The 22,548-nt window shown below is 43.4% G+C and overlaps 1 protein-coding gene across 1 annotated transcript in view; it reads left to right on the plus strand.

Annotated features, from left to right (window-relative positions):
* Window positions 1–22,548, plus strand: part of B3GAT2 (beta-1,3-glucuronyltransferase 2) — a 74,953-nt gene that overhangs the window by 25,629 nt on the left and 26,776 nt on the right. The window contains 1 exon segment of the mRNA XM_010848495.1: window positions 10,672–10,816. Coding sequence (XP_010846797.1) covers window positions 10,672–10,816 — 145 coding nt within the window.

Below are 22,548 nucleotides of genomic sequence, written 5' to 3' on the forward strand. Positions count from 1 at the left end.
TTTTTTTTTTTTGTATTAAAACTAAAGGACTAAAACTTCAGCCTGATTTATATTCATTTACTAATTTTTGTAATTACATCCCTTACCTATTATTTCTCATAGTTGTTATTGTTTCTAATGGGGTCTTTTATATATATATGAAAGCCTTCCTAAGTGGTCAATGCAAAGAAATAGAGGAAAACAATAGAATGGGAAACTATAGAGATCTCTTCAAGAAAATTAGAGATACCAAGGGAACATTTCATGCAAAGATGGGTACAATAAAGGAAAGAAATGGTATGGACCTAACAGAAGCACAAGAGATTAAGAAGAAGTGGCAAGAATACACAGAAGAACTATACAAAAAAGATCTTCATGACCCAGATAACCATGATGGTGTGATCACTCACCTAGAGCCAGACATCCTGGAATGTGAAGTCAAGTGAATCTTATGAAGCATCATAATGAACAAAGCTAGTGGAGGTGATGGAATTGCATTTGAGCTATTTCAAATCGTAAAAGATGATGCTGTGAAAGTGCTGCACTCAATATGCCAGCAAATTTGGAAAACTCAGCAGTGGCCACAGGACTAGCAAAGGTCAGTTTTCATTCCAATCCCAAAGAAAGGCAATGCCAGAGAATGATCAAACTACCGTACAATTGCCCTTATCTCACATACTAGCAAAGAACTGCTCAAAATTCTCCAAGTGAGGTTTCAACAGTACATGATCTGAGAATTTCCAGATGTTCAAGCTGGATTTAGAAAAGGCAGAGGAACCAGAGATCAAATTGCCAACATCTGTTGGATCATAGAAAAAGCAAGGGAATTCCAGAAAAACATTTACTTGTGCTTTATTGACTTCACCAAAGCCTTTGACTGTGTGGATCACAACAAACTCTGGAAAATTCTCAAAGAGATGGGAATACCAGAACATCTCATCTGCCTCCTGAGAAATCTGTATGCAAGTCAAGATGCAACAGTTAGAGCTGGACATGGAGCAACAGACTGGTTCCAAATTGGGAAAGGAGTACATCAAGGCTGTATATTGTTACCCTGCTTATTTAATTTCTATGCAGAGTACATCATGGGAAATGCTCAGCTGGATGAAGCACAAGCTGGAAACAAGATTGCTGGGAGAAATATCAATAATCTCAGATATGCAGATGACATCACCCTTATGGCAGAAAGTGAAAAGAACTGAAGAGCCTCTTGATGAAAGTGAAAGAGAGGAATGAAAAAGTTGGCTTAAAACTCAACATTCAAAAAATGAAAATCATGGCATCAGGTCCCATCATTTCATGGGAAGTAGATGGGGAAAAAATGGAAACAGTGACTGACTTTATTTTCTGGGCTCCAAAATCACTGCAGATGATGACTGCAGCCATGAAATTAAAAGACACTTGCTCCTGGGAAGAAAAGATATGACTAACCTAGACAGCATGTTAAAAAGCAGAGACATTACTTTGCCAACAAAGGTCCATCTAGTCAAAGCTGTGGTTTTTCCAGTAGTCACGTGTGGATGTGAGAGTTGGACCATTAAGAAAGCTGAACGCTGAACAATTGATGCTTTTGAACTGTGATGTTGGAGAAGACTCTTGCGAGTCCCTTGGACTGCAAGGAGATCAAACCAGTCAATCCTAAAGGAAATCAGTCCTGAATATTCATTAGAAGGACTGATGCTGCAGCTGAAACTCTAATACTTTGGCCACCTGATGTGAAGAACTAACTCTTTGGAAAAGACCCTGATGCTGGGAAAGACTGATGGCGGGAGGAGAAGGGGACGACAGAGGATGAGATGGTTGGATGGCATCACCGACTCAATGGACATGAGTTTGAGTAAGCTCCGGGGGTTGGTGATGGACAGGGAAACCTGGTGTGCTGCAGTCCATGGGGTGGCAGAGTCAGACACAACTGAGCGACTGAACTAACTGACTGATAACACTGTTTTTCATATTAAATATATAGGAACAGCCCTCTTTCTTATCTGTGCAACAGTGTTGCCTCCCTGTGTACAGTAAATCCCCTACATACAAACCTTCCGATTGTGAATTTCAATGATGTGAACCTGCATTTGCGTGTTCAATCACACAAGTAAGTTCTTGTGTCTGGTGTACATTGTCATGTGTGTGCATCCTCTACAAGCAGATGTACTTGTAGAGTACTAGTAGAAGTACTAATAGCACTAGAAGTACTCTAGTACTCCTAGAGTGCTACTGTAGTCTAGGTAGTACTGTACAGGAAAGCACACAAAAGCAAACCACTTGTAGAGGATGCACACACATGACAAAGTAGATGTACTTGTAGAGTACTAGTATAAGTACTACAAGTAGTACTTATACTACTAGAAGTACTCTAGTACTTCTAGAGTACTACTGTACTCTAAATAGTACTGTACAGGAAACCACACAAAAGCACAACCACTTGTACAGGATGCACATACATGACAACGTACACCAGAACCATGAACTTAGTTGTGTGATGGGACATGAAAATGCAGGTTCACATCATTGAAATTGTACAGTGTCTTTATTTCAAGCCCAGGATGTCACCTATGAAGAGAAGAAAAGGAGCTACTACCCAGATGTACCAGGCCATTTTTTCAAGAGGGTAGATAGAATTGAATCGAGTAAGGAACCTGTGCCATCGGTGTCAGGCGTGAGTGAAACCGCAGCTTGCCCTCCGTCTCCGATCACTGACGACCCTTCAGCTCTACCATCTCCCACCTCCTCTCTCTCCCCCAGTCAGTCGCTCTTCTTACCTGTCCACTTGATGCCAGCCCCTGCAGGCCCTATACTTCTCAACGTACTGTACTGTAAAGGTGTTTTATTTTTTGTATCTGTTTGTGTAAAAAGTATTATATGTCTCCTAGAGTACAGTATTATATACACGATTATTAATTGAATACCACAGCTAACTTTGTTGGACTCAGGAATTCATCTCACATGCTAGTGAAGTAATGCTCAAAATTCTCCAAGCCAGGCTTCAGCAATACGTGAACCGTGAACTTCCAGATGTTCAAGCTGGTTTTCGAAAAGGCAGAGGAACCAGAGATCAAATTGCCAACATCCGCTGGATCATCGAAAAAGCAAGAGAGTTCCAAAAAAAACATCTATTTCTGCTTTATTGACTATGCCAAAGCCTTTGACTGTGTGGATCACAACAAACTGTGGAAAATTCTGAAAGAGATGGGAATGCCAGATCACCTGACCTGCTTCTTGAGAAGCCTATATGCAGGTCAGGAAGCAACAGTCAGAAATGGACATGGAACAACAGACTGGTTCCAAATAGGAAAAGGAGTACATCAAGGCTGTATATTGTCACCCTGCTTATTTAACTTATATGCAGAGTACATCATGAGAAACGCTGGGCTGGAAGAAGCACAAGCTGGAATCAAGATTGCCGGGAGAAATATCAATAACCTCAGATACGCAGATGACACCACCCTTATGGCACAAAGTGAAGAGGAACTAAAGAGCCTCTTGATGAAAGTGAAAGAGGAGAGTGAAAAAGTTGGCTTAAAGCTCAACATTCAGAAAACGAAGATCATGGCATCTGGTCCCATCATTTCATGGGAAATAGATGGGGAAACAGTTGAAACAATGTCAGACTTTATTTTGGGGGGCTCCAAAATCACTGCAGATGGTGATTGCAGCCATGAAATTAAAAGACGCTTATTCCTTGGAAGGAAAGTTATGACCAACCTAGACAGCATATTCAAAAGCAGAGACATTACTTTGCCAATAAAGGTCCGTCTAGTCAAGGCTATGTTTTTTCCAATGGTCATGTATGGATGTGAGAGTTGGACTGTGAAGAAAGCTGAGCACTGAAGAATTGATGCTTTTGAACTATGGTGTTGGAGAAGACTCTTGAGAGTCCCTTGGACTGCAAGGAGATCCAATCAGTCCATTCTGAAGGAGATCAGCCCTGGGATTTCTTTGGAGGGAATGATGCTGAAGCTGAAACTCCAGTACTTTGGCTACCTCATGTGAAGAGTTGACTCATTGGAAAAGACTCTGATGCTGGGAGGGATTGGGGGCAGGAGGAGAAGGGGACGACAGAGGATGAGATAGTTGGATGGTATCACCGACACGATGGACGTGGGTTTGGGTGGACTCTGGGAGTTGGTGATGGACAGGGAGGCCTGGCGTGCTGCGGTTCATGGGGTCGCAAAGAGTCGGACACGACTGAGCGACTGAACTGAACTGAACTGAACTGAGGAACAAATTGGACTTACGAACATGCTCTCAAGAGTGGAACTCATTCTTATGTAGGGATTTACTGTACTTGTGGCTCATCTGGTCTGTTTTCCAGGTGCCCACTATGCAGGGAGGACTGTCCCCCGTGAGTACAGACATGTAGGTTCAGCTTTGGGGGCTGTGGTAGGGGGTGGAGAGGGACCGGGGGGAGCAGGGAGGGCTAGCCTGGTGCTGCTGCAATCTAGCTGCTGTAACTATAAAGGACTCCAGCCCAGTGCATCAGATCGTCAAGGAGCCCAGACAGCTTGGGGCTTTACTACGTCTCCATTTAAAACGCAAAACCGCTGTACAGGCCAGTCCAGACTCTCCTCTCAGGCTATGTATGGCCAAATGCTCCGCTGTGATCTCTGGTCTACACGGTAACTGAGGGCAGAAAAAGTGAGTGAGAACTTGACTCTAGGCTGGAGAATAAGTCTACATCATACCCTATGCATCAGGGCCGGATAGAGAAGGAGTAGTCACTCCAGGTGCTCTGTAAAGAAAATTTTAAAACAGACTTCATATTTAACACAGTTTTGGAATTACAGAAGAACTGAGAAGATGTGAGAGAGTTCCCCCATATTACACACCCAGTTTCCCCTGTTGCTAATGTTATATATCAGTATATATATACTGTGTGTTACATGTGTTGTAATGAATGGATCAAATTCGCTACAGTCTATTCTTTATTAAGATATCCTTAGTATCTACCAGGTATCCTTTTTCTGTTCCAGGAGCCTTTTCTGGGCACCACATTACATTCAGTCATGTCTCTGTAGGTTCCTCTTTGGCTGTGATAGTTTCTCTGATTTTCCTTGGTTTTGATGACCTTGACAGTTTGGAGGAGTGTAACTGAAAGTGTTAGTCACTCAGTCCGTCTAACTCTGTGCAACCACACGGACTGTAGCCCGCCAGGCTCCTCTGTCCATGCAGTTCTCCAGGCAGGAATACTGGAGTGGGTAGCCATTCATTTCTCCAGGAGTTCTTCCCGACCCAAGAATTGGACCTGGGTCTCATGCAGTGCAGGCAGATTCTTTACCACCTCAGCCACCAGGGAAGCCGTGTTTTTAATGACTTTGACGCTTTAGGGGAGTACTGGTCAGGTATATTGTAGCATGCCACTCCACTGAAGTTTTTCTGAGGTTTTCCTCATGATTAGAATACGGTTATGGATTTGGGAGAAGAAAAGTGTCATTTCCATAATATCAGGTTAAGGGTACATGCTATCTACACTTTTGTATAAGCTCGTTATTTTGCATTGTTTCTTCTCTAGTCACTGGGAGCTCTGTCAGCTGGCTGTGTTCTTCAGACAGACCCTCACAGATGTGGGTTCGTGTGGGATCTTTGCCTTTTAAACCCTTCCTTACTTTCTGGCACTGCAGGATGATTTAGGCTCATCTTTTGTATTTCCCATCTCTGTGCTGGAATTGGCCATTTCTCCAAGGAGCCCTGGTTTATCTTATTAGAAAGATCCACAGAAGTTAGAAAAGCCCATGGAGAGACAGTGCCATTTGCAGCATATCAAGGACACATGACTTAAAACTGTGGACGGTATCCTTGAGGTTTCTCCACTGTGAAGTTTCTTCCACACTGATCTCTCTAAAAGGAAGTTACTATGCAGCCCACACCAAAGAAGCTGGGAGTCAGCTCTACCTCCTTGGCTGGGAGGAGGGCCACCTACATTCGGAATTTGCAATTCTTCTGCGTGGGAAGTTGGTATATTCCCCATGTGCTGATGTATTCAACCATTTGTTTATATACTTCGGTTATATTTGTGTTTAGTGTTTATTTTGTAGTTTGTAATCTAATTTTGTTGATCAAATTGTTCCACCTTTGGCCATTTGGTAGACTCCTGTGGGCCTTTTTATATGCCCCCATCAATGTGTACTTTTTGTTTGTTTTTGTCTTTTTTAATGTTCCCTTGCTTTCTGGCTCTGAAGATGCCCAGGATCATCGTGGATATTTCTGCCCCAGCCCTGGAGTCAGCTGCTTCTCCAAGTAGCTCTGGTTCCCTTTATTAGAGCATGGTGTTAGGGACCATGATCTGGAGCCAGGTGGGCTCGGTGCTGCTCGGGAGGTCACTGCTTCCAGGCCCCTCAGCTGACAGAGCAAGGAACTGCGTGTGTACTAACCAGAGTGCACACGTGTCTATCTATTGCTGTTGTTTAGTCTCTAAGCTGGGTCTGACTCCTTTGCAATTCCATGGACAGTAGCCCGCCAGGCTCCTCTGTCCATAGGATTTCCCAGCCAAGAGTACTGGAGTGGCTTGCCATTTCCTTCTCCAGATCTTTCAGACCCATGGATCCTGCTTGGCAGGTGGACTCTTCACCACTGAGCCACCTGGGAAGCCCTATCTATAACCATCTCTATAGTAAGCTATAACCATCTATAACCCTCTCTATATGAAGCTAAACATGAGTGCATACTGACATCTCCAGCTCTCATCCACAGCCACCTGGGTCATGCTGGTCTTCTCTTTTCCCATCTGTAAGTTCTCACTCCAGCAGTGGGAAACCTGGCTCCCAGCAGCCACTGTCCGAAATGATCTATTTTATTAAGGCAGGCAGGGGAACATTCCTGTCTGTGGCCTGAAGCACTTGAGTTGCTTTCTTCCTGCAAAGTCTTAGGCTTCGTGTCCATGGTGGCCAGTCTTCTCGTGCTGTGGGCTTAGTTCAGGTCGATGTCCTGGAGGAAGCCTCAGCGGGTCCCAGACCAGATCAGAGTCTCGGAAATGAACCTCACAGCACCATCTGCTCCCTTTAGAGCCATTATCAGCATCAGATTTAAGTAACTTGTTTGGCAATTGATTGTGTTACTGATTTTTCTTTCCCGGAACGTTGGCTTCATAGGCACGGACCTCATCTACCTCACTCAGGGACTGGCACTGGACGCATATGAGGTATGTGACTGATATTTAGTGGAAAGATACAGGAGGTGTGAAGAGATGTGACGTGTGGTCTTCTAGACCTTCTACCCAGTGACACAAGAGAAGGGTTGAATATATAACATTAGGGGCATTTCTGCTTCTAGAATTCTTAGCTCCTTTAAGTAATTAGCTTGTGCCCCTCAGAAGTTCGTGCTCTGTAAATGGTTGTGTATGGAAATCAAAATTATCTGGAAAAAAAGAGAAAAGATCCTGGGCAATATCCAGTTATGTGAAGGACACGGTGTGGAGTGAATAGAGCTGAGCCAAGGAACTGTTAGTTGAAAGAAATGGATGGTGAATCAGATGCAACAAAGGAAACAGACATGATGCTAATTTTCAGACTTGTTCCAAAGAAAATTTATGGATGTGTTGGATCATATAAACATAGCTTCTCTGTTGGAAAATACCGGGTGTTTATGCTCAATATTGGAAAGGACCCTGGGCTCCAGGTGCACACTTGCTGTGTCTTCATCATATTTGCAGCTCTCTTTCCTGTCTGTCTTTAGTTCTAAATGTGGATTCTGCTACACTGAGGGTGATTTTTTTATTGTGGATTTGGGGTGGCTTTTTTGCCACTGAAATTATTAGTTTAAAAAGAAGGATATGGGATGCAAAATTCTTTATTGTAATTCTACTCCTTGAGGTTGCCTATAGCATTTCATGTTTCGTAAGATCAAGGATTTTGCTCATTTCCCTTTGGAAAAAAATAAATACAACTTTCACTTACCAGTAGGTCTTAAAGGAAGCTACAGACACTTGTTTAACTTTCAGTTTCACTCTAAGGGCATTCTGATGATACTGGATGTGTGATCTGAAGTGTTCCAGTCCTGCAGCTGGCCGCTAGCTGTCTCCCAGACAGGGACCAAAGCCTTGTAGCTTAAAGCTGCAGGAACAAAGTTGGCTTAAAGAAACAGGGGCTGGTTGCTGGTAAGAGTCACCAGATGTGGAGTCAGGGCAGTTCCTTGCCTCCCTGCTCTCCTGGAGGAGATGCAGACAAACCAGCACCCCCTGCCCTGGGGAGTTTGAAGGCATTTAGACTGGAGGAGTGTGGAGATGTACCTAACACATCTTGTGGTCCTCCAGCCATTGGGTCTGCTCTTGATTTGGGCTGGTTGCTTGGGAGTCCTGTCCATTTCACTGGGAGTCACAGCGGGAGGAGTAAGTGATAGAGTGTGGCTCTGGTGTTGAATAAAGAGGACAAAAATGCCTTTGGGGGGCCAGACCTGGTCTTAACGTTGTGAATCTTATTAATATGCAAAGTGCTTCCTCACTCTCTTAACATCCAGCGCTTTACTCCTCGATTTCAAACTGGAGCTCACACCAGGCACCTGGAATTGTGCTGTGACATAGTTGCTGCTTTGTGCTAAGAAAGTGGGAAAGCTTTTAAATATTGGAAATTATTTTAGTTATAGGAAAATTTTACTTATAATAGAAACAGTCATCATTACATCCCCCTCCCCTCAGAAAAGAACGTAGCTGCCAAGGACTCCTTAAGGAGCAGTGATGGAATGAAAAGGGTACAGAACAAAGATGGGTCCCTGGGGTGACCTGCAGATGCTCTGTAAATAGCTCTGCTATTTTCCTGTAAAATGCCTGGCACACTCTGTAATGCAATGGTCCTGTACTGCAAGGCTGTGTGATGCAGGATTCCACACTGAATCTCAGAGGCATGCATACATGGCAAAAGCATCTGGATCTTTCTGAAGCTGTAGACTACAGGCATCCCTAGGTACCCATGGGAGATTGGCTCCAGGACCCACTGCGGGTACCAAAATCTGAGGATGCTCAAGTGCCAACCTGGACCCGCCCTATCCACAGGTTCAGCATCTGTGGGCTCCACCAACTGTGGATATGATGTGCTGCCTGTATTTAAATGACTGACATTTTAAAATTTAGCATGCTTGGAAATATAATCCTGCCACATCACCTGTGTTCAATAGTCATTGCTTCTCCTTTAGCACCCAATCCTCTGAAAAAATAAAACATGAACAGATGTTTGGTCTGAGCTACTCTCGGGAATTTGGAGCATGCAAACAAACCCTGCATGTTCTAGCATGAAACTGGTACAGAAGTGTGAAGAGTCACTTCTGTGTTTCATCTTGTTACCCAGAACCCTAGGCCATTCTGGAATCTGTGGGCAAAATCCTTCACGTTTTTCATGGCCCTGTTTAAAGTGAAAAACCAGGCATTGAACCCGTCTGGCCGTGTTTCCTAGCCCCTGTAGGAGTGTTCCCAGTTACGTGTGTTCTACTCTTTAAGGAAATTTCTCTTTTCCTGTTTCCTGTCTCCTTCCATTCTTTTCCTGTCTGTCTGCCTCTTTGCCCGTGAGGTACCTCTTCATAGCACAGCTCATCCTGATCTCTTGCTACACATGACTCACATATCAGGTATCACATGGTACTTACATCCTTATCAAGAATGTTTCAGCCTTTGCTGTATGCAGGGACAGCCTATGTGTTGTCAGGAGGACACCCACCCAAGTCTGAGATGGGGTCTGCTTACCAGCTTTCCACATTTCAACATTTAGTGCTCCAGGAAAAAGAAGTTTAGGAGCTGAAAAATCACAGGCATTTTAAGGAAATATCAAAAAAAGGACACAGCACTATTTTCGTGCCTTGTTAGACACAAGGCCATTTTGTCACTGTAAGAAAAACATGTATTAGATTTAATTTGGTTTTTCAGTATGCTTGGCATGTTTGAGATATCAAATGAAAAAATGGAAATGTCTCCGTTTTCTGCAGTGTGCAAGGAGATGGGTCTGAAGGTGGAGTGAATTGAGAAGAGGACTGTATTTTTGTGAACTTTGCGTCTTTCCCCTTAAAGAAATCTAGGAGATAACTTCTGGTTGAGGGCTGTCTTTGACCAGAGCCCCACCAAGCACAAGAGCGGGTACCTGGAGAGGACCAGAGATTCCAGCCACTGGCATGGGGCATGCCTCTCTAATTTGGCCAAACTGCCTTTGAAAGGCAGGTGACTTTAGGGTACATTTTTCTTTCTGTCAGTCCGGAGGGTGCCTGGTGTCTGTTCTGGATCTGGATCCCATTATGAGTGTTCCCAGACAAGACCTCTCTGTGTCTGTCACGATGCAAAATCAGAGCCAGCCAAGCCCTGTGACTTCTCTGAGCGGAACTCCTGCTGTTCCGCTGGGGGAACGTGCAGTTCCCTGGGGGTCAGCCAGCCTCCTCACTTCTGGAGGTACAGAGTATTGTTGCAGATTCAGCTTTGAGACAAGTAGACAATATCTGATGGCCACAACTTAGCTTCCAAGGAGGTGAGCGATGTTCAGACACTGACCCATTTTATCTCTCAGCCCTGAGCCCCTGACTGAGTCCACGATGGCACAGGACAGTGGTCCCCAGCAGGGAATCAGGGAGCCATCTACCAGCAGGAGGGCTCTGTTCAGAAACCTGCGCCTTTTGAACATCTCCACTCCCCTTTCCCCCTGTTTCTTCTGTGGCTCACATTCCTTTCCTCCTCTCAGGGTCTTTTCCCTAAGGAACCCTCAACCACATCTCTTTCCGCTTTTGTAGATGAGAACAACACGCAAGGTCTCAGTCTGGCCGGTGGGCCTCGTCGGTGGGCGGCGCTATGAACGTCCGCTGGTGGAGAATGGCAAAGTCGTGGGATGGTACACTGGCTGGAGAGCAGACAGGCCTTTCGCCATCGACATGGCAGGTGAGGCATGTGGATGGCGGGGTTTGCTCCTGCAGGACTGTCCCCGCTGTCTCTCCAGTGTATATCTGCACCAGAGGAGGCCCGCTTTGAAAGACTGCTTCGGTTCAACTCTAGACTGTATTACGTTCAGCCGATGAACTATTTAACTAAACCCTCAAAGCAGGCTTTCCGGGTAATTCAAGGAGAAATCAATTTTGGGAGTGATTAGAAAACGCTCATTCCATTTTGTCACCTGTCCATACAGCCATCAGCCATCCCTTTTCCAGGAGGGTGGGTTGGCGGGAGGAGAGCTGGTGGGGGCCAGACATGGCCCAGGCTTCACAGGCTCTGCAGCCTGTACCTCTCTGTGCTTTGTCTACAAGTCCAGCTGGTTATAATATATCACATGTGTACTGGTTATCATATAATCACATGTGTTATAATATATCCCATGTATAATATATATAATATATCCCATGTGTAATATATCCCGTGTACTGGTAAATGGAACAGGCATATGGTATAGGCAAGCCAATCATTTTAATGATTATTGATACATTTAGGGCTTATTGATACATTTAGTAACTAAAATATAAAATTGGATGACTGGTTGTTCAAACATGGATTAACATTAAATATAACTGTCTTCTGAAGTTTTTGAAATGAAACTGTCTTTGACGTTGGTTGAAGACCAACCAACTAAATTGAATAAAACCTACAGTAGACCACAAATTCTAAAATGCTGCTTCATCACAAAGTGACTCATTTTCTAGGGGTTATATAAAATGATGCCTGTGATTACTCTAGAAGGATGCAGTTTGAAACATAAGACTTAGAGGCAAAAAAGAAAAAATCACTGACATCTATAACCTAGAAGATGAAGGCAGAGTTGCTTCAAAATTGATCTCATCCATCTTCAGGTCTGAAACAGAACTCTGTCTGTCAGCCTGGGCTTGGTCAATCTTTTGTGTGTTATTTCCCAGCTGTAGTCAGAATCACTACGTTCGGAATTGTGATGGGATGAAGGCTGTGTTCTGACTGGCTTCATCACTTTAATTCTGACAGTACTATAAATTTGAGGGAGTGAGACCATGAAGGGGACTAGGTATAAAGCTGCTGAGGAAAGCCTTGTGGATGGCTGTTCCACTGCCCTGAATCACGGGAAAAGACAAGCTAGGGCATCCTAACTCCACATTTCCTGAGTGCACACATTTGGGGACCATGTGTCATGGTCTGTGATCCTTCCCTGATCCTCCTCTCCCAGACCCTTTCCCTGCATCCTGACCCCTCCATTGCTCTTCCAATCCAAGCCTTACTCCTCATCCCCCAGCTCTTACAGCCCCAGAGCTGAGCTGGCATCTCAACCGAAGCATCTTCCTGAAGGCAGACAGAGAGGCAGGTTAGCTGTATTTGGAAAGTCTCAAGGATTCTCAAAAGAGTTATCTCCTCAATCCAGTCTGAGTTTGTGGCTCTGAAAGTATGACTGACTATAACTTATAACGTGTCTTTTGAGAATCAAGGTTGTTTTTTTTTCTTCTGTTCAGAAGTGTCCCTTTGAGCAGAAGACTTGGGTACTATTAGGAAAAGTTTTGTGCTTCTCTGGGACTTGGCCTCCTCATGCAGAATGAGGGAGTGAGTGACCAGTCAGGTCTTCTCTAATGAATTCCTCCTTTCCCTGGCTTCCTACCTTGGAAGTCCAAAGAAAAGTCCAGGTCGCTGGATTCTAAGTGAGGGTGTGACTGCTAACACAGCCAGCTAGCAGATAGCTGGTCCTAGTTGTCCCCAGAGCCTTGCCTGAACTTCCCAGGAGCATCTCTGCCCATCACCCTGCAAGGTAACTTCAAGGTGAAAATAACATGGATACCTCTTTCTGGATTTTGCTGTAAGAAGTTTATGTAGATGATCAAGTATCCAGTAAACAGTAAGCCCATTGAGTGTTTTGCATTGCTTCCTCCAGAATTTGGATACAAATAGATATATCCAAAATTCAAGAAAGGCACATGGGTTTTGTGATTTAGGCTGGCTAGTGATAAGATATTTGATGCTCTTTCACTGCCAAAATCTCTGGGAAACTTTTCTCCATGACATGACTTATAGTTGGATTTTTCTAAGCCCCTTATTATATTTCAAAGCATAAGAGCTATCATAAAAAATGAATGATTTGCTTATTTTTTATTAATTACCCTTATTTTAAAATAGGAATAAAATTTCTGTCTCAAAGAAAACAACTTTTGAAACACTAAATTCTTTTATTCACACATGAATTTGCTTTGCAAACTAGTTTTCGGCAAATTATTGATATTTTTGGACATCTTTATGTGACAGTGATTTGGTTGATAAGATAAAGATCTGACTTTGAGACAGTTTGTTCTCATTCTAAAACTTGAAATTCCACAGCTTTGTTTAGATTCCATATAATCCATTTATTCTTAGTGGGACAAGAGGAAGATCTTTTAGATGTTCTTGTACAAATGATACTTCCCACCTCATTTTCAAGGGAAAGATACACACAGTCACTATCCCTAGAGAGAAGGAAGCAGAAAACCCACTTCCCTGCCATACCCAGGAAAGCCTGAGAAGCACTGCTTTAAAAAAGGTTATAATAGTTGCACTGGGGGCCTGCATTGGAGCCTGGGCCTCGCTTGGATTGCCACAAACTGATTAAAAATGTAACTGACAGCTGCATGGGGACCTGGGTCCTTGGGCCAGCACCAACCTGAAGGCCCACGTGGATTGTGGAGCCAGCCATGTGAGATTGTTACCCCACCCTCCTTCAGCCCCACAGCCCCACAAGAGGAACATCCCTGTAGCCAGCCAGGCCAGGGTCCAGGCTCCCATCATCACACTCACAGGAGCCAGCCCAGCCACAGAAGAAGAAGGCACACAGCCCACAGAGGAGGCACCCCTAGAGCATATAGCTCTGGAGACCAGGGAAGAGCAGGTTGCGGGGCCCCATAGGACGTCTCCTACATGAGGCCACTTCCCCAAGATCAAGAAACGTAACCAGCCCACCTAACACACAGAAATAAACAAAATTGGGCAAAATAAGGAGAGGGAAGAATATGTTCTAAATGAAAGAACAGGACAATCTCAGAAAGAGAACTAAACGAAGTGGAGATAATGAATGCAAAGTGATAATTATAAACAAGCTCATTAAACTCAGAAGAATGAATGAACATGGTGAGAATTTCAACAAAGAGCTAGAAAATATAAAGAAGAATGGATCAGAATTTAGGAATACAATAAATGAAATAAAAAATACACTAGAAGGAATCAACAGTAGATTAGATAATATAGAGGAACAGCTCAGTGATCTGGAAGACAGAGTAGTGGAAATCAAGCAGAACAGGAAAAAAAAAAAATTTAAATGATGGTAGTTTAAGAGACCTCTGGGACAACACCAAGTGTACTAACAATCACATTAGAGGGGTTCCAGAAGGAGAAGAGAGAGAGAAAGAGGTAGGTAAGTTATTTGGAGAAAAAAGTCGCTGAAAACCTTCTTAACCTGGGAAAGGATATCGACATCCAGGTCCAAGAAGCACAGAGTGTCCCCAAAAAGATGAACTCAATGAGGTCCACACCAAAATGTTACAATTAAAGTGGCAATTATTAAAGAGAGACTCTTAAAAACATCAAAAGAAAAGCAACTAGTCACATACAAGGGAACTTCCATGTGACAATCAGCTTTCTTTTTGGCAGGAACTTTGCCAGCCAGAAGAGAGTGGGTGGCATGATATATTCAAAGTGATAAAAGGGAAAAAAAACAGGAATACTCTACCTAAGAATACTCTACCTAGCAAGGTTAGTATTCAGATTTGAGGAGAAAGGATTTTAAGGTAAGCAAAAGTTAAAGGAATTCAGTACCACTGGGCTTCCCTGGTGGCTCAGCTGGTAAAGAATCCACCTGCAATGCAAGAGACCTGGTTTTGATCCCTGGGTTGGGAAGATCCCCTGGAGAAGGGAAAGGCTACCCACTCCAGTATTCTGGCCTGGAGAATTCCATGGACTATTCCATGGTATAGTCCATGGGGTCACAAAGACTTGGACACGACTGAGCCACTTTCACTTTCTTTTCTTTCACTTTCTTTCACTTTCAACCAGCTTTGCAAAATATGTTAAATAGGCTACTTCAAAGAGAAAAGACCACAACTAAAAATATGAAAATTAGAGAAGGAAAAAAATCTCATTGGTAAAAACAAATATATAGTAAAAGCAATAAATCAGCTGCTTAAAAAGCTAGTAGGAAGGTTAAAAGACAAAAGCATAAAATCATCTGTATCCACAATAAGAAGTAGTTAAGAAATACACAAACAAAAAGATGCAAAATAATTATACTAAATAGACTAAATGTTCCAATCAAAGGACATAGGGGAGCTGAATGGATAAAAAAACAAAATCCATGTATATGCTACCTATAAGAAATTCACCTCATCTCTAAAGACACATGAAAACTGAATGTGATGTCATGGAAAAAGGTATTCCACATAAATGGAATTGAATAGCAAGGAATAGCAATACTTACATCAGATGAAAGACTTTAAAACAAGAAATGAGACAAAGAAGAATATTATGTAATGATAAAAGGATCAACCCATCAAGAAGATATAACAATTATTAATGTATATGCACCCATTATAGGAGTACCTAAATACATAAAGCAAATATTAACAAACACAAAGGGAGAAAATAATACAATACATTAACAATATTAATAATAGAGACTTCAATGCCCTACTTATATCAGTGGACAGATCATCTAGACAGAAAATCAATAAGGAAAGTTGGCTTTAAACGACACATTAGAGCAGATGAAATTAATAGATTCAGAACATTTCATTAAAAAACACCAAAATATATACTCTTTTCAAGTGCACATAGAACATTTTCCAGGATAGATCACACAAAAAAAGTTCCAACAAATGTAAGAAAGTTGAAATGATATCAAATGTATTTTCTGATCATAACAGTATGAAAACAGAAATCAAATACAGGAAAAATAATGCAAAAAAAAAAAAAAAACCCGAAATATTTGGAGACTAAACAACATACTACTAAACAACTGATGAGTCTTGAAGAACTCACAGAGGAGGTTTTAAAAAATACCCAGAGACAAATGAAATGGAAGCATAAAGTAACAAAATCTATGGGACACAGCAAAAGCAGTTCTTAGAGGGAAATTAGAGGCATAAAGGCCCACCTCAAGAAACACGAAAAAATCTCACATAAACAATCTAACATTACACCTAAGTGAACTAGAAAAAGAAAAACAAAACCAGAAGGTAGTCAAAGGAATGAATCATAAAGATCAGGACACTAATAAATGAAACAGAGAGTAAGAAAAAACAAAAGAAAAGATCAGTGAAACTAAGAATGGTACTTTGAAAAGATATATTGATAAAGCTTTAGCCAGACTCAGCAAGAGGAAAAGAGGGGATCCAAATAAATAAAATCAGGACTGAAAGAGGAGACATTACAACCAACACCACAGAAACACAAAGGATTATAAGCCATTACTATATAATGTCTTTACTATATGTCATTACTATAAAAGTTTCCAATAAAATGGACAATATATTATAGAAGAAATGGATAAATTCCTAAAAATGTATAATCTCTCAAGACTGAATAAGGAAGAAATAGAAAATATGAGCAGACCGCATTACCATTAATAAACTGGAATCGGTAAGTTAAAAACTCTAAACAACTAAAAGTCCAGGACCAAACAGCATCATAGGTGATTTTTATCAAAATTTAAACAGGAGTTAATGCCTATTCTTCTCAAACTATTCCAAAATTACAAAGAGAAAGGAATGCTTCCAAACTCATTTTATGAGGCCAGCATCATTTTGATACCAGACACATCATAGACACCACAGAAAAAAGAAAGGGAAAAGAAAGCAAAAATAAATTTATAGGACATCATTACTAATGGACATAGATGCAAAAGTCCTCAACAAAATATTAGCAAACTGAATTCAATAAAACATTAAAATACACCGTGATCAGATGGGATTTATTCAAAGGATGCAAGGATGGCTCACTATCCACAAATCAAGCAATGTAATACACCAGATTAACAAGCTGAAGAATAAAAATCATATCATAGCAATAGATGCAGAAAAAGCTTTTGACAAATTCAGCATTCATTTATGATAATAACTCATAAAAAGTTGGTATAGAAGGAACGGACCTCAATATAATGAAGCCCATATACAACAAAAATACAGCCAACAGTGAAAAGTTTAAAGAATGTCCTCTAAGATCAGGAGAAGACAAGAAAGCCATACTTATCAATGTAGGAGCCAACTCCTAGCCGGAGGTCTTCTGGAACCTGAGACTGAGCTGTGTGAGCTTTCTTTTTTTTTTTTTTTTCTAATTTTATTTTATTTTTAAACTTTACATAATTGTATTAGTTTTGCCAAATATCAAAATGAATCTGCCACAGGTATACATGTGTTCCCCATCCTGAACCCTCCTCCCTCCTCCCTCCCCATACCATCCCTCTGGGTCGTCCCAGTGCACTAGCCCCAAGCATCCAGTATCGTGCATCGAACCTGGACTGGCAACTCGTTTCTTACATGATATTTTACATGTTTCAATGCCATTCTCCCAAATCTTCCCACCCTCTCCCTCTCCCACAGAGTCCATTAAGACTGTTCTATACATCAGTGTCTCTTTTGCTGTCTCGTACACCGGGTTATTGTTACCATCTTTCTAAATTCCATATATATGCGTTAGTATACTGTATTTATGTTTTTCCTTCTGGCTTACTTCACTCTGTATAATAGGCTCCAGTTTCATCCACCTCATTAGAACTGATTCAAATGTATTCTTTTTAATGGCTGAGCTTTCTGCCGAGTTTGTTTTTGCTGTCTTGGTTTCCAGCACGATGGATTTATTATCACTTCCACTGCACTGGGTTTCCTTTGCATTCAGCTTCCACAACATGAGCTTTCACCAAGTTGGGCTTCTGCTGTGCTTGGCCTCCGCCTCGCAGGGGCCAAGCCAAGGTTGTTTTGGCCAGGTTACATCTGAGTCATGGCCCCAGATATGTTGAGGGAGTGTAATTTCCTCGGTTCTGTCTTGCCACAGCAAAGATTTGAAATGGTGGGCCAGTGTTACAGCTTGGTTACAGCTCCGAGTTTTACTCAGCAAGCAAAGGAAAGTACACCCTCAAGGCGGGAGGGCAGGCCAACCCCAAGTGAGAGGCCTCAGTCTTCTTGGCTTCCTTCTTTTATTCATTTGTCTCCTCCCTGCTGAGCCTGCCCTATGCAAATTAGGCTAGCCAAGAAGAGGGAGTGTTTGTTTCCCCTGAAGTTCTCACTCCAGTCAGCAAGTTTTCTTTTGTTCCATTTTTGCGGGCTTTTCCCTTTCTTTGTCTTTAAGCCACCACCATTTTGGACTCCTTTTTCCTCTTCTAATTAATTACTTAATTAATTACTTAACAATTACTACTGACACAAGAACCAAGATACTCAAGATAGGATGGAAGGAATGCATGGGAGGCTGGCAGTGGGCTTTAGCAGCTGGTCAGTGGCCAGCCTGCTCTGCCAAGCCAGCAAGACCTGGGATTACTTCTCCTGGTTTGTGCCTCAGGCTTTCATTCGCACCCCTCAGGCCTCTGGCCACTGGCTAGTTCTTAGTACCTAAAAGCAGGGCTATCCTCACAATGTTTTTAGCTCTGTTTTGAAGTCAGGGAGTTACTTTCAAGTGACTGACTCACTTTGGCTACTTCCAATGAGGTGTCATAAGAACCACCGCTCCCCTCCAGAGTCTCTGCTCCAAGGCCAGCTCAGCAGGCAGACCTTTAAAAAAAGTGATTATAAATGATGACTGTTTGCTTGACAATGAATGGGGAATGACAGGTGGACCCACCGAAGCTCTTTCAGGGGGCTCAGTGGAAGCAACTGTTGAACAGCGCCTTCTTTTCTTGACACCTGTTGACAAGGACTCTGGTCTGGGTTAATTTACTTGGCAGACCCTTTTTTAGTAGGTAATGCAGTAATATCAGGGCTTCCCCGGGTGGTGCTGGTGGTAACCCACCTGCCAGTGCAGGTAGATATAAGAGACACAGGTTCAATCCCAGGGTCAGGAAGATCCCTGGGAGGAGGGCATAGCAATCCACTCCAGTATTCTTGCCTGGAGAATCCCATTGGCAAATGAGCCTGGGATCCACAGGGTTGCAAAGAGTCAGACATGACTGAAGAGACTTAGCACGCATACATGCAGTAGTATCAGCCCAGATCAGATGATCATCAAAGCCAAATGAGCTGAGCCACAGTGGACGAAGGTTTTATTTACTTCGTGCGTATAAACTCTGCAAGAAAATGGGGAGAGTGACCTTGTTGCCACTTTGGAGCCATATGTAATTTGTGTTTGGTTTTCAGTCTGTGAGTGATTTTTATGAAACAGATAAAGTTATTGAATGAATGTTCTCCATAGAATAGCTTGATGTGTCCCATAGTACCTTTCAGTACAGGATCTGGGGACTGACGTGGGACTCTGCCCCTGAGTCAGTGCAGCGTGGCTGACCCGGCAGTGGCCAGTCCTGACCTCAGGACTGAGGGGTGGTGGCTGGAGATTTCCAGAATTAGGTGTATATTCCAGAAACCCCCAGACATTTGCTGACTCTGGGGGCTTGTTCAGCACTTTTCACAGGCAGCCTGACCACCCTGGGTGAGGTGGGCGAGCAGGGTGAGGAGCAGCTGTGTGCCATAACCAGGGTCCCTTCCTGGCGGTAGCTGGGGATGGGATATCCACACTGGGGCTGGGCAGGGGGGAGGGGTGGGCAAGAGGGAGGGGTGAGGTAGGGAGCTGCAGGAAAGAGGGCAGAGTGTTTTCAGGGCCCATTCCACTTCAAATAGAGCAGTTCTGCATTTATAGATTGTAACTTCCCTCAAGAGTTCAGTTGATGATTTCAGATTTCAATTGAAGATTTCCCTCAAGCTTTCATTTAGGACTAAGACTTTTGAAAACCATGTTTTCCCTGATAGCAGGGAAGTCCTCAGACTTAGTAATTAGTTTGCTGAGCATTTATGGGCAGCAGGTGTCCTCAGGAGCTCTGTGTGCTTTCTCATTGAATCCTCGCCCCACGAGGCTTATATTATTGTCCTCATTTAAATATTAGGAAGTGGAGGCCCAGACAGGCTGAGTAACTTGTCAAAGGCTGCAGTGATTAGATGGTGGAACCAGGGTTCAAACTCAGGTCCAGAGATGGTCCTGATGCTGGGCTTTGAATCCCATCCCACTCACCTACAGCCAAGGGATATGAGCCTGTCTTCTTCATCCACAAATCAGAGGCTGTGGGGTTCTTCCCAGAGTCAGACCTCACACACAGAACATGGGATACAGAACTTTAGACACCCACCTACTCAGATGACTGGTAACCAGGAAGCAGGATGCACTCAGCTGGGGGGTGTGGGACCGTCCACCGTGGGGGTCCCATCCCTGTGGGCAGCCGTGGGGGTGAGGCGCTGACTCCAGCCCCTCCTTGAGCATAGCAGGCTGTGTTTCTTGGTTTCCTCACCTGTGGTTTAGGGATCAGACCACCTGCCTTGGGAGTGATGCTGAAGGGAGAAGAGACATGTGCTGAGGGCCTGCTGTTCTGTGAACATTTGAGTCTGTACCCCTGTGTCTGTTTCAGGTCCATCCGCCTGAAAGGTCAATACTGCAGTCCATGCAAAGCCCTTGCTGGGGGGTCTAGATGGACGTTTTTCCTCCCCCTGACTGGTGGACCTCCCTCCTCTTCATTCAGCAAATTGGCTCAGTGGGCAGGATGGCATGTGGAGATAACATTGGCCCCAACTTTAGGGAAAATACCCGCCAGAGAGAATGGTCAACAGGAGAAAAACAAACCAAAAAAAGATCAGTTAAGAATTCAGGAGCAGACACGCCCTCACTCTTGCAGTTTCCCAGCTGAAAAAACTAAACAAACAAAAATGCAGTTGCGCTTTCAAAAGCAAATGCCAGTTGTAACGTGTAGATTTGCAGGGTGTTCTGTGTGGCTGCCCCTCCTCCCCCACCGGTGCAAAGAGGGAGCATCTGTTTTCTGTACAAATACCATGGCTCCTGGGGAAGGTTAAGATGATTTTCTAATCAGGCTGCAGGAGGTGGGGCAGAAATGTCCATTTTACCACTTTGACTTTCCCTGGAGCGCCCCAGGGGGACATCCGTAGAAGTAATTTTCGTATGGAATCTATTAAAGAGGCAAACAGTTCGTTGGGGGGAATGATGAGAATTAAGGGCTGGCGCTCTGCCCAGCTAACCCGGGGCTGCTCGTTGAATCTGGCTTCAAGCAGTAAGGTCAGCCAGATTTTCCCTCCACCCCAGACTCTCTGCACTAATCTCACCTTGGTGCAAATTCGCCCGGCGTTGCCTAAGCTAGTAACACCACTCAGAGCAGAATATGGGATGTCGCCGTCTTCTCACGTCTTCTCCCCCGCATTACTTTCTCCCGGGGAAGTTTGTCCAGATTTTCCTTCCTTAGCAGGTGCACATCCCACGCGCTCCCCAGAGCCCTGCCTTTCCGCGCTTGTCCTCACGGTGGTGCTCCAGTGGGACTCCCGCCACCCCGCCCCCTTTGCCAGGGGAGAGGGCCCCAGGGACACAGGTTCACTCCTGCCTCTCCAGGCCTCGCACTGTCGCTGACAGTCAATAGCTGCAATGTCTGCCGAAGTCATGAATATTAACTTGTCTTTCTTTTCTAGATTAAAGATTATCAAAATTATAAGTTTTATAGCTTCTTATTCCTTCTGAGACCATATCACCATTAACTCTTGTGAGATTTTTTTAAAGAGGGGATATTGAGCTGCACCCGCAGAGAGCTCCCTAAGGAGAGTCTTGCTTAGTGGTTCTCAGCCTGGCTACACATCAAAAATGACCTACAGAGCTTTGGAAAAGTACCCAGAAATGGGTTCCATCATTGATCAATTAAACTCTGGATAAGGGCCTGGTGTTGCGGTGTGTATATATTTATTTTAGGTCCTGAGGTGATTATAAACTTCAGCCAGAGACCAGAACAGCTGGTGTAGGTGGTCAGAAGCTTCAGGTTCCTTCCTCTGGTTCGTTCTAGTCCAGTCTGTAGGCTGGGCCCCTCCCGCGCCACCTGCTGAGTCACTCTAGGAGTTTCAGCAAGATAACCCCATACTTTGGTTATCTTCACCACTGCCTTGTTATGGAGAAGGAGCTTGCATAACTCAATGAAGCTATGAGCCATGCTGTGGAGGGCCAACCCAGACGGATGAGTCACAGCGGAGAGTTCTGACAAAACGTGATCCACTGGAGGAGGGGACGGCAAACCACCCCAGTGTACTTGCCATGAGGCCCTCATGAGCTGTATAAAAGAGCAAAAAGATATGACATCAAAGGATGAGTCCCCCAAGTCTGAAGTTGTCCAATATGCTACTGGGGAAGAGCAGGGGAGAACTAATAGCCCCAGAAAGAATGAAGCATCTGTGCCAAAGATGGAAACAGCGCTCAGTTGTGGATGTGCCTGGTGATGAAAGTAAAATCCAGTACTGCAAAGAACAACACTGCATAGGAACCTGGAATGTTAGCTCCATGAATCAAGGTAAATTGGACATGGTCAAGCAGGAGATGGTAAGAGAAAACATCAAAATCTTAGTAATCAGTGAACTAAAATGGATGGGAATGGGTGAATTTAATTAATTATATATATATAATTTATATTATATATTTAATTATATATATTTAACTTAATTTATATTATATATATTTAATTTATATATTTATAT

Source organism: Bison bison, unplaced genomic scaffold, assembly GCF_000754665.1.
Source record: "Bison bison bison isolate TAMUID 2011002044 unplaced genomic scaffold, Bison_UMD1.0 scf7180017864268, whole genome shotgun sequence".
NCBI classification, from domain to species: domain Eukaryota; kingdom Metazoa; phylum Chordata; class Mammalia; order Artiodactyla; family Bovidae; genus Bison; species Bison bison.